The following is a 14,153-nucleotide window of genomic DNA, read 5'->3' on the forward strand; positions in this document are numbered from 1 at the left end:
AACTAAAATTTCAAGCAAAACCGATGTCAAAGCTATCAAAAAGACGCCTGGGCATCTTCCAGGCATCTTATGAGCCTTCCCATTGACTTCTATCATACAGTTTTTGGCATCTACCAAGTGGAAAACGCCTGAAGATTGGACATGTCACTTCATTTAACCACTTGGCGTCTTTGGAAACATGAAGCTGTTAAAAGACGCTCAAAAGACTGAACATATGAACAGCGAGTTGTTTTTACATAGAAATGTATTTTCACATTATGTTGAGCCTTTTCAGGCGGTTTTGCGCTGGACCACCTGAAAAAGACATTGATTGAACATACCCATAGGTTTCCATTTTTTGTCACTATGCAGACCATGTTATTCAGGGACAACATAAACCTGGTGACACAGAGATGTCTGATCCAGTAATAAAGAGACTGATGCTACAAATATTCCAGGTTTCCTAAATTTAATCTCTACAAAACAAGATGAAGGACCAAACATTGGTCTATTGGTGTCACTGGGCAGCTGTGAGACATAGGGGTGACAGGTCAGGAACCCGATGAGGTGAAAGCACAATGTATAGTCATCACGTACATATCTTTTACCCCTTAGAAGGTTATGGATCCTGTGAGATATGTTGTGCGTGAGCCAAGGCCTTAAATTGGTTGAATAATCTCCATTGATCTGTGTGTGAAGGCTCAATATGTGAAAGGGAAAAGGCGTTACACAGCATCGCTGAAGGAGAGGAGACACCGGAGAAGTCTTGAGAAAGGAGTTCTGGAAACGAAAGCTGAGGAGATCAGACAAACAAATCTATGAATTGTTTTAATTATTTTTATTAAGAAGTCTATTTGGATAGTTATTACCTCTTATAGACTCATTATCTGTGGGATTCAGGCTTGGACTGGCCCATAGGAGAACAGGAGAATCCTCCGGTGGGCCACTACTCTCTTATATGAGCAGCACTTGGCATAATATACTTGAATCACTATGTACAGACAAAGGCAGCATCTTATTCATTTAACAATCTACACAGTTGATTGTGTATATAAATTGGTGATTGAGGATAATGTCACATTTGCATGTAGTTGAAAAGTAGGGATCTGGAGTTGGTTACTGGTGGACCCTTGGTACCCAAGTCTGACACTGGTGGAACCTTATTATTGAGCTTGAAATGTAAAGGCTATGTTAACGCTGTGATTTTTTTTTAGGAGTTTTTCTGATAAGATCCGCATTCTCAAAAACTGCTTCAAAAACTCTTGGAAAACTCTTCCAATGTATTTCTATGGGAAATCCACTTTTCTGTTCATTGCTGTTCATATGAGGACTTTTTGGGACTTTTTTTTTGCCTAAAAAGGTTTTGAAGAACTGGTGTTGTGGCGCCCTGCTGCGCATTGGTGCCACAGATCCCAGAGGGGTGCATGGACGGACTTCTCCACAAGAGGCCCTCACTACATTCATACACCTCCACCTTCCACCTCAGACCAGCAGAGGGAGCCCGTTAGGGATATATAAAGGGAAGGTGGAGCCAGGCAGCTCAGTGAAGTCTTTGTCTAGAGAACAGTTTCCTCAGGGGACAGAGTCAGTTCCAGTTCCTGCAGGAGATGAGCCTGAGAGAGGTCAGTCTGCAGTGGAGCTCAGCCAGTTCCTCAAGAGAGAGTTCAGACTCAGTGAGCTCAGATTAGTGAGCCAGGAGCGTGCCGACGCTCAGAGAGCGGCGAAGAGTAGCGAGGCCTACTGCCCGTGTGAAGCCTAGTGAGGGCCCCGAGCGTGGCCGAAGGCGAGTGGAGTAAGCAAGCAACATAGGGGGCAGAGGAGCTTAACCAGCTCACCCCAAAACCATTTACCGGACACCGGGTCCGCGCCTACAGGGGGCTTATATCCCCAGCAGGAATAACCGGAACCCCTGGAGAACTTTACGTCCCAGGTTCACCAGAAGCTGACTGTTATACCAGGGCCAGGAGTCACGGAGGCCCAAGAGACCAGGGAGTGTAATCTCCAACAGAAGGCTCTACCGCCAGGTCAGCAGGTGCAAGACAGAGACCAAGTTAGGCCTAGCTCCAGGCAGGTCAGAAACTTATCAAGGAAAGGCAAGGAACAGGAGGCCCCACACCCGCTCACTGGGGAGAGTCCTGATATGCACCCTTCACCCTGAAGTACCCTGGACCGTGCCAGAAACACCACCAGTAAAGGTACTGAAGTGAACTGTTGTGTGTGTGCCTATTCTTCCTCTGACCCGGCTGTGTCCCCTCTGTCCTGCATCCCTACACTTACGCTGCCCTGAGGCCCTGCTCCACCTGTGGGGAGCCGCACCAACTAAGCTGCCTGAACACCGGCCTCAGAGGACTGTCGTAGCGCTGGTGATCCTCACCAGACACCAAGTGGCGTCACGAACATTCCCTATCCCATATAACTTCCCCCTTCTTTTAAGAGTGACCCGAGGGTACGGGCCCGGGAGCCGACCACCGCGACATCCCCCAAGATCAGGCAACAACAAGGCCCGGGCGCCAAGTCGTCCCCATCCCTGGGCGCGTCAGTGTAAAAAAAAGAGAGTGCATGTTACTTCTAGGAAAAGGATACCTCTAGAAACTAGACTTGCTTCAGGAAAAACTTTCTAGCAAAACTCTTCAAAAAACATTTCAGGAAAATAAAAACTCATCCAAAAACTTCCACAAACAGGAGAATTCTTCAAAGTGGTTTCTCCATGAAAAACGCATAGTTTTTTTTTTAACTCCTCAAGAACATAGCCTTAGAGATCGCAAAAAAAAAGTTTTCCAAGCCTGGCATATACTTGCACATACCTTATTGTCACAGTCGGGTGAGAATTACACCATGATTTGGGGCCGGCTAAGCACCTATGAAAATAAAAATACTCCATATTTCGTTCAGTGATGTGGTTCTTTTATGAGAGAAATAGATATCTAGACTCTATTGGGCCAAGATAGTATAAGAGAAATCCTCGTGATCATAGAGATCAATGGGACCTCACACCCTGGATGGCTAACAAGAGAACCATTTCTCAGACATTTTAGAACCAGTGGTCAGTGGAAATGCAATTTCTAGAACTGTAAAAATAAATTTACAACCACTGGTTGGATGAATATATTGAAAAATTAATTTAGGGTTAGGTTTATAGATACAGTAGGGGCGTAACTAAAATGGGTGCAGGGGTTACAGCCCCAATCAGAACCCTGGAGCCTAAGGGCCCCAAAATGTCCCATTGGCCTATATAAGAAGAACAATACTATTAAAGACCCATGTTAGATGGTGGTCCTGCTGGAAATTTTGCATTAGGCTCAACAAGCTTCAAGTTCCACCACTCCCTGTAGCCAGCAGATGTTGGTAAGTTGCTTTCCACGAATCCACATGGGTGTAGTTGACGCGCCCCCTGGGCCGTGGGGCACCCGGAGCCGGGCCGGTAGACGCTGGGGGTTGTAGTCACTGTGGCGGTGACCCGGTCCGTGACCCAGGGCGGTCAATCCACGGGGTTATTTATATGGGTTTTTATAAATGAGGCTAATGAGTCCTCCGCTGCGGAACAGTCCTCTGAAGCTGATAGTTTGGCAGCACGGGTGGTATAACTCCCCACAGGAAGAGTGTAGCTTCAGGGTAGTGTGGGTGGATGATGGTGGTTGTAGTGCAGGGAGTCAGTAATGAACACAGAGTCCGTGTGATGCAGTCCCAAGATCTTTACTCAGTTATTGCAGTTCTGGTTACAGGGACCCATGTAACGGCCCTCGTCGTTCTGTGCTCACTCAGTGAGGGGTTCAGCCGACCCCCAGGTAACTCTGGAGTATTTAGCAGGACCCCCTTCCGTGTGTCCTTTCTCTGGCCTTCTCCCTGCACCTCACACTCAGTGACACTTCTATCCGGTACCCTCGGGCCTTGGTGGGCGACGTGTGTTCTGTCCCCTGGGTCCTATGTGGCTACCTTCTTAGTGAGACTGGTGTGGACTTTTGGCTTACGGTACATAAAGTGCTGCAGCCTCCGGTTTCTAGTTGAGCCTTGCTGTTTCGCCGCTAGTTGAGGGACCGGTTCCCCTTATCTGGCCTGGCCCCTCTACCTCCTGGTAGCAGCGGGCGTACGGGTGGCTTTCTGCATGGCCCATACCCTTAGGGTCCCTTCTCTTCTCCTCCTGGAGCCTTCCTGCTCCCACTCCTTCAGTCCTGGGCCTCACAGGCTAGGCCCGCCTCTGGAGCAGAGCCTCTGCTCCTGTCACTTCTCCTCCTCTGACTGGACTCTCCCCTGATCTAAGATGGTGTCTATATTTTATACCTCCTTCTGAAGTGCTCCCCTGATCTACGTTCTCCACCCACACCCACTACATGGTTCCCCCTCTCTAGGTGGTCCCCCCCCACTCCAGCCAGGGACCAGGGACTGTGCTCTCCCGTAGGAGCAATCTCGCCCTGTCCCCTGGAAATGTTGTGTAGTGAATGCTGGTGTTAGGGTCCCGAGCCATACTCCTTCCTTACCTGAGAGTGAGATACCACACCTCTGGGTGAGATGCAGTACCTCTGTGGCGACTGAACCCTCAGGGGCGCCACATAGTATTTTAGGATGAGTTGTGTAGGGTGGAAGGTATGGTGGTTGGGGCTCCACCAAGAGGAGATTCGGCTCTCCAAATAGGTGTAATATTTAAGGACCTCCAAAGCAAAGATAAAAATGAGTCCTGCTTCTTGACACCATCACACAACTCCCAACCACCTGGCACCCCAGTATCATTTTTGGGTACATTTCCGAAAACTTCAACCACCTCTCTGTGCAAGGTCTCACCACAACTAACCGGGACCAGACCAACCTGGAATCGACCCTCTATCACCATAGCAGCTGCATTTGCTGCCTCTATAATAAGTACACCCTTGCTCAAACCATTCATGATCCAGTCTTGGATTCATGGCAATATACTGCAGTTCCAGGAGAAGAAGTGAGTTTGGAGCTGCTGTTATTTGACAGCCTTTCCTCTCTCAGATAATAAAACATTAGCAGCCTGACGTAGATAAAATATGTCACTGTATACTTTATTTCATTCCAATATGGCTCAGTATAGACTTATATAACATTTATTACGTGAAACTGCTCTGGGAAAAAGGGGCCGCTTAGAGAAATCGAAAACGCATATGTCCACTTTCCTGACCGCAGTCCATTCATTCATAATAATTTCTGCTTTAACTCCTTAATACCATACTGCAATTGAGGCCACCTCGGCTAATTGAAGTATTGATGGGAGGTAGCGCCAAGTTTCCACAGGGTTGGTCTCCCCTCCATCCTCACACATGGACCCGAGGAGGAATCTGTCAGGCAAAAGAGAGCAGTCAATATTCATTAGTGTGTGTAAGCTTTGAGTGGCAGAGCAACCCCTCACTTCCTAACATGGGGCCCCCCTAGGGACACGCTGCCGTTATTCAGCGGGCGCTGCCTCTCCTCCACTTTCTCTCTGTTTATTCTCATTTGTAATTAAATAAGCTGCAAATACCCCAAAGGAACAAGAGGGGAAGATCAGAGAGGGGAGAGATGAGCCGTTATGCCATGATTACATCTGCCTTACTGCTACTGTCACCATTGCAGATGTCCATGTAGACTGCTTTATCACAAACTTCAGCGTCTCCCGCATTTGCGTTCCCCCATCCTGTAACACAAAGGCTGGTCTGTTTTTTTTTAATTTTACATTAAATTCATCAGTATGCACTCATTTTCATATATGACTCCATTCATCTTCTTGCTGGTTACGTCTACTTGGGTATACATGCGTGGGATTTTCCGACCAGATTTTCAGGTGGAAAATCTATTGCGTAATTCATAAAGATATCATCCACACGCTGCAGAGAAAAATCCAACATTATGATTTTAAAATCTGCAGAATCTTAATTTATGGTGTGGATCTCGTCGGAGATTTCACTCTTTGCAATGTACCATTTCCAAACCCATTAAAACCCATAATTGTTTTGCGGATTTCACAGAAGATCTGAAACCAATACATCCCGTCGTATCATACTCTTCAGGGTATGTATGCAAAGGTCGGATACAAAGTGGATTTTCCAGGCTGAAATTTCAACAGCAGCATGTTTAGAAAATCTCATCCACCTGCTGCTGAGAAAATGTGAATTTATAATCTGCGGAAAGTCAATTTGTGATGTGAATCTCATCGGCGATTTCATCATTTGCAGTGCAGGATTTCCACCAAGATTTTGCTACTGAACCCAGTACATCCTGTGGCAACATACCCTTCAGGCAGAAAATCTATGGTGTATTACTGTACCATCATTGTGTATAGGAAGTTACAAAATCCCAACCACACAAAAAATCTACAGCGTAAAATGACCTGCGCTGCAGATTTTAAATCAATTTATGGTGCAGATTTTCACTGCAGTTTTGAAATGCAAAGAGTGAAATCCGCAGGAAATCCAAGACAAAAAATACTGTAGCGGATAAGCCCTCTGTGGATGTAGTAAGTGACAGTTATAGCACTGGTGATCGAGACTCCATTATGTATTGGAGTTGTCTTCAACATTACTGGATTTACTAGATCTCAAGAGCACATAGACATGGTGCTTCAGGAATCTCCGAAAGAAACTTACATCAAAATCTAAAATATGTAGGAACATGTATTCTGAAATAAATTTGCAATTGAGTAACACCCATAACAGATATAAAAGATACATCCAATGTATAAAAGTACTGAATAGAGACTATTCTACTCCGCCAACTGCGATAATATGCCATCCAGCTCTAAGCATTGACTTATTGGGTCCTTATCCAAGAAATGGCACCACTTTTGTCCATGCTTTGGGTCTGGAATTGAAGCGTAACTCAAAGGTTTATCTCACAAGAATAATTTCTAGCATACCCATGGGATATGCTATATATTCCCTGATTCCCCCAGTTCCGGCTGTCGTCCCACCAACAGTGAGAGGAGAGGTTGCGGCACATGCATTACTTCTTTCCATTCATTACTACCGGTGTTCCAACTACAGCCAAGCGCATTTACTGGTGCATGTGTCTCCACCTCCAATCTTGGAGGATTGAGGGACCATAGTTCTGGAGATAGGTGCAGGTCCTAGAAGTGGGATGCACATCTATGGGACATATATGGGAGATCTCTCGGATATGCCATACATTTCTTTCACGAATCAACCCCCCCTAAGTGCTTGATTGCCAGACCACAGCCCAGAAGTGACAATGTCCCTAGAACAGAAAGCAGATCCATTATTCAATTTTTGGATAACCCTCCTTTTAATTAGTGTGATTTAGGGATTTTCTATGTGTCCTCAGTATCGTACTTGTCTTTTCCACAGGTAACATTGAATATAGCTGTCCTGTGGTGAATGACTGTGAAATTACCAAGAGGCGGAGGAAGTCTTGTCAAGCCTGCCGCTTCCGCAAGTGCCTGAAAGTTGGAATGATGAAGGAAGGTACATGGAAGAAAACCTTAACAATTTATCACAATTCATTCTGACAATGGCCTATGCTATCCCAATTTGTTCTTGTATAAATAATCCAATGCTTAAATTATGTAAATTAATTTAAAGAGGATGTCCCATAAACAAATTATATAATTATCCATCATGTAGAGAGGTAAATGTATGATTGCTGGGGGTCAGGATACTGAGACATTCACCCATCTGAAGAATGGAAGGCCAAAAGTTCTCTGTATGAATGGAGGAGTACTGAGCATGTGCGACCTCTGCTCCTATAGGCGGTGAATGGAGCAGTGGTCACACATGCTCAGTACTGCTGTATTCACAGAGTAGACTTTGGAACCCCTGTTCTAATGATTGGTGAGGGCGCCAGTCGTCAGACCCCCAGCGATCTTACATTTACTTATTCTGTGGAAATATGTTGATAATATTGTTTATAGGACAAGCCCCTTAATGGACTAGCCCTTAAAGGCAATTTGGTAATAATATTAGAAAGTGTTAGAAGGCGCTATCTGACTTGTGGCCTAGACCTGCAGCTGATACAGGCAGTGAACCAAAGAAGGCTGCAGGGATTAGGAATATGAGAAATGGAGTATCTGCGCTGGTCCGCTGGTCTTGGTTTAGGTACTGGAAAAAATTAAATATAGGCAAATCGGTGAACAAAATTATGTTTTATTTTTAATGATAATTCTTAAAATTGGGAAAAACAGTCGTGCGTTTAAAAATATACAGGGGATGGTGGTTTATCTGCTTTGTGGATGTAAAGCTTGCTAGGATCAATCTAGAGGGAGAGAGGATAGGGGTTATTACCTGATACTGTTGCTAGTTCCAGGAATACTAATAGGTGTCAAGGGTGGTTACCTTCTTAGCGATCTAGATGTATTTTCAATAGATGTGTTCTAGTCCGTGGGGGTGCACTCGGGGATTCTGTGAAAACAATGGTATTTTTTTTTTTTCAGAGAGTGGTATGTGTTTAAGGATAATGGTCTCTATTCCTATAGTTCATACCTGATTTAGTGGGATGGTGGGAATACTGGCAGGATTACCAATGTTGTTATCCAGAAGGTTGTGTTGCTGCCGTTTTTCTGTGATATAGAAAGTTAATATTTCTTAGGACAGTAGACAGGTGTGACTATGTCCAATAGATTAGATTACCTGATTAGATTTACCTTGTATGGTGCGACGCTTGGTCTGACAGAGGCACCTTTTTGTGGTATCTGCAGTGGATGTACCACTAAGTGACTGCAAGGAAAGAGTGGAAACTCTCTCCCTTAATTTCCTTGGTGGCTGCAGTAGCTGCCAGGAGGAGCCGTAGAGGGTTGTGCTCCTATATGCTTTGTAGGCAGTATTGGCAGTCTATAGTTTCACATGGGCACCTTCCAGTGGTGTCTGGAGTGGGTGATGCACAGAAAGTTGTGTGGCTGCTGTGTTCCTGTGACATAGAAAGTAATTATTCCTTAGCACAATAGACAGGTCTGACTATGTCCAATAGATTAGATTACCTGATTGGATTTACCTTGTATGGTGGGACGCTTGGTCGTCAGACCCCCAGCGATCATACATTTACTTATTCTGTGGAAATATGTTGATAATATTGTTTATAGGACAAGCCCCTTAATGGACTAGCCCTTAAAGACAATTTGGTAATAATATTAGTCATAAGTTTTGTTCTGCAAAAGTGAGGACCCCACAAAACCCCCATTATCCCAAGTGGAGGAAAATTAGCATTTTGCATACTGCTCCCCCCTTTTCTCATGTGATTAGCCATTACTGTTATACAGAAAGCTGCCCATGTAATATTTCTCACTCCTGAGAGGCTAGTCGTGAAGCATTGGCATTGGATTTTCCAGGAGCAAATATGGTTGTGGCAACCAGTTAGCTGCAAAATATGCATGTGTCACTTGTAGTTATGCTGCAAAATATGCATGTGCCACTTGTGGTTACGCTGCAAAATGTGCATGTGCCACTTGTGGTTCTGCTGCAAAATGTGCATGTGCCACTTGTGGTTCTGCTGCAAAATGTGCATGTGCCACTTGTGGTTATGCAGCAAAATGTGCATGTGCCACTTGTGGTTACGCTGCAAAATGTGCATGTGCCACTTGTGGTTCTGCTGCAAAATGTGCATGTGCCACTTGTGGTTATGCAGCAAAATGTGCATGTGCCACTTGTGGTTACGCTGCAAAATGTGCACGTGCCACTTGTGGTTCTGCTGCAAAATGTGCATGTGCCACTTGTGGTTATGCAGCAAAATGTGCATGTGCCACTTGTGGTTACGCTGCAAAATGTGCATGTGCCACTTGTGGTTCTGCTGCAAAATGTGCATGTGTCACTTGTGGTTACGCTGCAAAATGTGCATGTGCCACTTGTGGTTCTGCTGCAAAATGTGCATGTGCCACTTGTGGTTATGCAGCAAAATGTGCATGTGCCACTTGTGGTTACGCTGCAAAATGTGCATGTGCCACTTGTGGTTATGCAGCAAAATGTGCATGTGCCACTTGTGGTTACGCTGCAAAATGTACATGTGCCACTTGTGGTTCTGCTGCAAAATGTGCATGTGCCACTTGTGGTTATGCAGCAAAATGTGCATGTGCCACTTGTGGTTACGCTGCAAAATGTGCATGTGCCACTTGTGGTTCTGCTGCAAAATGTGCATGTGCCACTTGTGGTTCTGCTGCAAAATATGCATGTGTCACTTGTAGTTATGCTGCAAAATATGCATGTGACGCGCCCCTGGGCCTGTGTCGCGCTGCGTTGCGCACGCGGGAGCTTACCCGGAGCCGGATCTCTTGAGGGTTGTAGTCTCGTGGCGGTGACCCGGTCCGTGCCCAGGGAGTCAAACTGAGCGGCGATGTAACAGCGTTAGATGTAGGACGACTACGCCACCCGTTGAATGCAGCTATGGAGCTGCCGCTGCAGGACAGTCCGCTGAGGCCGGTGGATGGATGGTGCAGCGTAGATGGTATAACCCCCAACGGGAGGGGTATGGCCTCAGGGCAGCAGATGTGGATGATGGGGGTAGCAGGAACCACTCAGAGACGGTGCGGTGTAATTCAGGGTCTTTACTGGTAACAACGATAGACCCTCCCGGAGTACTTGCTAGTGAACGGGGCCTGGTCAGTCCTTGAGCAGATCGGATCTCCCCTGGCCAGGCGGAGTTGTAGGCCTCCCAAACTGACTGTACTCTTCTGGCTACCTTGCTAGAAGCGGATATAAGTAGCCCACGTCCCTGAGTGTACCGTGTGGTGCTCACCCGTATGGCCGGTGACTCGGGGCCTTCTAATGGCTTCCGCTCCACGATGGCGGTGCTGGTCCCACGCGTGTGACCGTGCCTTCGGGTTTCTGGGCCTGAGGACCTGAAATCCCCTGCCGGTCGGCTTCTGCTGCTGGGTAAGAGTTAGTCCCCACAGCCTCGGACGCCGGGTCCGGTAAGAAAGCTTCTCAGTCAGGGCGAGCTCTGCAGCTGCCAGCCCCTGACTCGTAGTAGTATTGCTTCTGCTGTTTCTTGTCTCTACTCTCCTTGACTGACTAACCCTGCCTCAGCCCAGGGTTTATACAGGGGAAGTTCTTCCCCTCCCAAGACTGGGCAGGAGGTGTGGCATGCACAGGATCCCTGACCAAAGGACCTCCCACCTGCTCTCAGACATAACATTACATTACTGTGGAAAACCAGACCCCTGGGGTGCCACATTCCCCCCTAGTGAAATTTAGTACTCCGGGACTAAACATATTTTAGAAAAAACATAACAAGATATAACAACAATAATAGTACAATAAGAAGAAACACATAAAGGTGGTCACGGCATGTCCGTAACCGGGTGTAGTCTTTGAAGAAAGCAAGGTGTCCATTTCACCAAAACAGGGAGACGTAACCAGGTAGGGGTCTGTCCTACCCCGAGTCCTTAACAGTCTCTAGTCCATCCTGGGTTACGCTCCAACTATGTACAAGGATTCCCGGTAAATCCACCAAGGATTCCTAAAAATAACTGGAAACACAAAATTATACACAAGCAACAATACACAGATAAACATAAATAAAACAATTTATACACTTCAAATCCTCCAGCGTGCGGGTAACTGGCCTCTAGTGGCCCTAGTGGACCTACGGAGCTGACTGTCTGGCCCTGAACTACAGGGTGTAGGAGCTGTCAAGGGTAAACTGGGCAGCTGTCTACCGGCTCTTTGTCTCACTAGGGGTACGGCAGGCTCACTATAAGCAGAGGGTTGATCCTCCTGTTCTGCTTGTGTGGAGTCTTCTGCCTCCTGGACCGGCTGTTCTTCCAGCTCTACCTGTTGCTCCGTAGGTGCTTGGGATGCTGGTTGGAGGAAGGTGAGTACGGGTACCACAACTGCACCATTGACTTGAGTCCAAGACCGAGGGAAGTCCCCGAGCACAGTACTAACCATATCTTCCCTTTCCTCTACGGGTCGATGGTCTTCTTGTTCCTCTTCAGGGTTCCTCAGTTGTTCGGGACACTTCTTCAGGTGGTCCCGGGATACAATGGCTGTGGTTTCCCCTCCGTCTTTACTGATGGTACAAACCTTCGGGTTCTCGTGGCTTGAGGGCAGTACGGTGTACGGGTCCTTCTCCCACTGGTCGTCCAACTTGTGGAGCCGTCTCTTCCTCTTCAAGACCTGCTCTCCGGGTACCAGGGGAACAGCGGGAGCATACTGGTTGTAAGTTTTCTCTTGTCTTTCCCTAGCCTGACAGAGACTTCGCTCCACGCTCTCCTGTACTCTCCGGTACTGCTGCTGCCTCTCTGTGTCCCAGTCTGCTTCTGGTGAAGTGTCCTCGGGTGTCAGGACTCCCATTTCCAGGTCAACAGGTAACTTACCAGTTCTTGCCCTCATTAGGTAAGCCGGGGTACAGTTGGTGGAACCTACCGGGATGTGGTTGTATAGGTCCACCAGATCGGGCAGCTTCTCAGGCCACAGACTGCGTTCTTCCAGGGGCAACGTTTTCAGAAGATCCATTACCACCTGGTTCATTTTCTCACAAAGTCCATTAGTTTGCGGATGATAGGGTGTCGTCCTTATCTTCCGGCAGCCATACAGAGTGCAGAATTCTTGGAAGACCTCCGCTTCAAAGGCAGGTCCCTGGTCTGTCAACACTTGGTCCGGGTACCCGTGTGGACGGCAGAAATGCTGCTGGAAGGCTCTCGCTGCTGTTCGAGCTGTTAAGTCCTTGACGGGGACAACAACCAAGAACCGGGAGTAGTGATCCACGATGGTTAGTGCGTAGACGTAGCCACTTCTGCTTGGGGTCAGTTTTACATGATCCAAGGCTACCAGTTCCAACGGCTGCCGGGTGACGATGGACTGCAGGGGAGTCTTCTGGCTGGCACGATCCTTCCTTCTTAGGTTGCACGGGCCACAGTCTCTGCACCACTTCTCAATGGTTCCCCTCATGCCTACCCAGTGGAATCGCTCGCGCAGCAGGAACTCCAGCTTCTTCCACCCGAAGTGTCCAGCTCCGTCGTGGTATGCCTCCATCACTACGGCTGCGTCTCTTCGTGGCACCACTACTTGCCAGAGTAATTCATGTGTCCGGGAGTTAACCATTCTGCGGCACAACTTCCCTTTGTAAAGGAACAGTCGACTCTTCTCTGCCCATAGTTGTTTGGCTTCCTCCGGAGCGTCTGGTTCAAGGCGAGCCTCCGGCCGAGTCAGCATCTCCTTCACCAGTCGGACGGCAGGGTCGCTGTCTTGCGTTTCCGCCCAGTTGTAGTGGGGTAAGGGGTTCAACGTAGCAGCTTGCTTACTCCTTACCCGATGGGAGTACTGGATAGTCCCATGACGGTGGAACGCAGGGAGTTCAACTTCTTCCAGTCCCTCCGGATCTTCTCCTCCGTCCGGCAGGTTGGGCATCCTGGACAGGGCGTCCGCGTTGGTATTGGAGCGTCCGGCCCGGTATTTGATTGTGAACTCGTAGTTGGACAGACGGGCCATCCACCTCTGCTCCAGGGCACCGAGTCTTGCCGTGTCCAGGTGTGTCAACGGGTTGTTATCCGTGTACACGGTGAACCGGGAAGAAGCGAGGTAATGCTTAAAGCGCTCGGTGACTGCCCATACTACGGCCAGGAACTCTAGCTTAAATGAGCTGTAATTCTCGGGGTTCCTTTCGGTGGGTCGCAGCTTTCGGCTGGCGTAGGCGATTACTCGTTCCTTCCCCTGCTGGATCTGGGACAGTACGGCTCCTAGCCCGATGTTACTGGCGTCGGTGTAGAGGATAAAGGGCTGGCTATAATCCGGGTACGCCAGGATTTCATCCCCCGTGAGGGCCATCTTCAGCTGGCGGAAGGACTCTTCTTCCAGCTCCTCCCATTTGAAGGGCGGCTTCTGGTTCTTGGCCTTCCGGGACTGGCCTATCAGGAGGTCCTGCATAGGTGCTGCCTTTTTGGTGAAACCGGGAATAAACCTTCGGTAGTAGCCTACCAACCCGAGGAACTGCCGCACTTCTTTTACGCTGGAGGGGCTTGGCCATTCCTTAATTGCGGTGATCTTATCAGGGTCGGGAGCCACTCCGTCAGCGCTCACCACGTGTCCCAGGTACTGCACCTTTGGTTTCAGGAGGTGACACTTGGAGGGTTTCACCTTTAGGCCGTAACTCGCCAGAGCTTCGAACACTTCCGCCAGGTGTTTCAGGTGGTCCTCATACGTCTTGGAATATACGATGACATCGTCCAGGTACAACAGGACCGTCTCGAAGTTTCTGTGGCCCAGACAACACTCCATTAGTCGTTGGAAGGTTCCTGGTGC

At 47.9% G+C, this 14,153-nt stretch overlaps 1 protein-coding gene across 1 annotated transcript in view; it reads left to right on the top strand.

Moving 5' to 3' along the window:
• LOC141155530 (estrogen-related receptor gamma-like) overlaps positions 1–14,153 on the top strand; it is a 69,180-nt gene that overhangs the window by 31,112 nt on the left and 23,915 nt on the right. Inside the window, exon 5 of the mRNA XM_073642396.1 lies at positions 7,275–7,391. Coding sequence (XP_073498497.1) covers positions 7,275–7,391 — 117 coding nt within the window. The remainder of the gene's footprint in view (positions 1–7,274; positions 7,392–14,153) is intronic.

The sequence above is a fragment of the Phyllobates terribilis genome, unplaced genomic scaffold (genome assembly GCF_046119375.1).
Source record: "Phyllobates terribilis strain yellow unplaced genomic scaffold, ASM4611937v1 Scaffold_7__3_contigs__length_470593459, whole genome shotgun sequence".
Classification (NCBI taxonomy): domain Eukaryota; kingdom Metazoa; phylum Chordata; class Amphibia; order Anura; family Dendrobatidae; genus Phyllobates; species Phyllobates terribilis.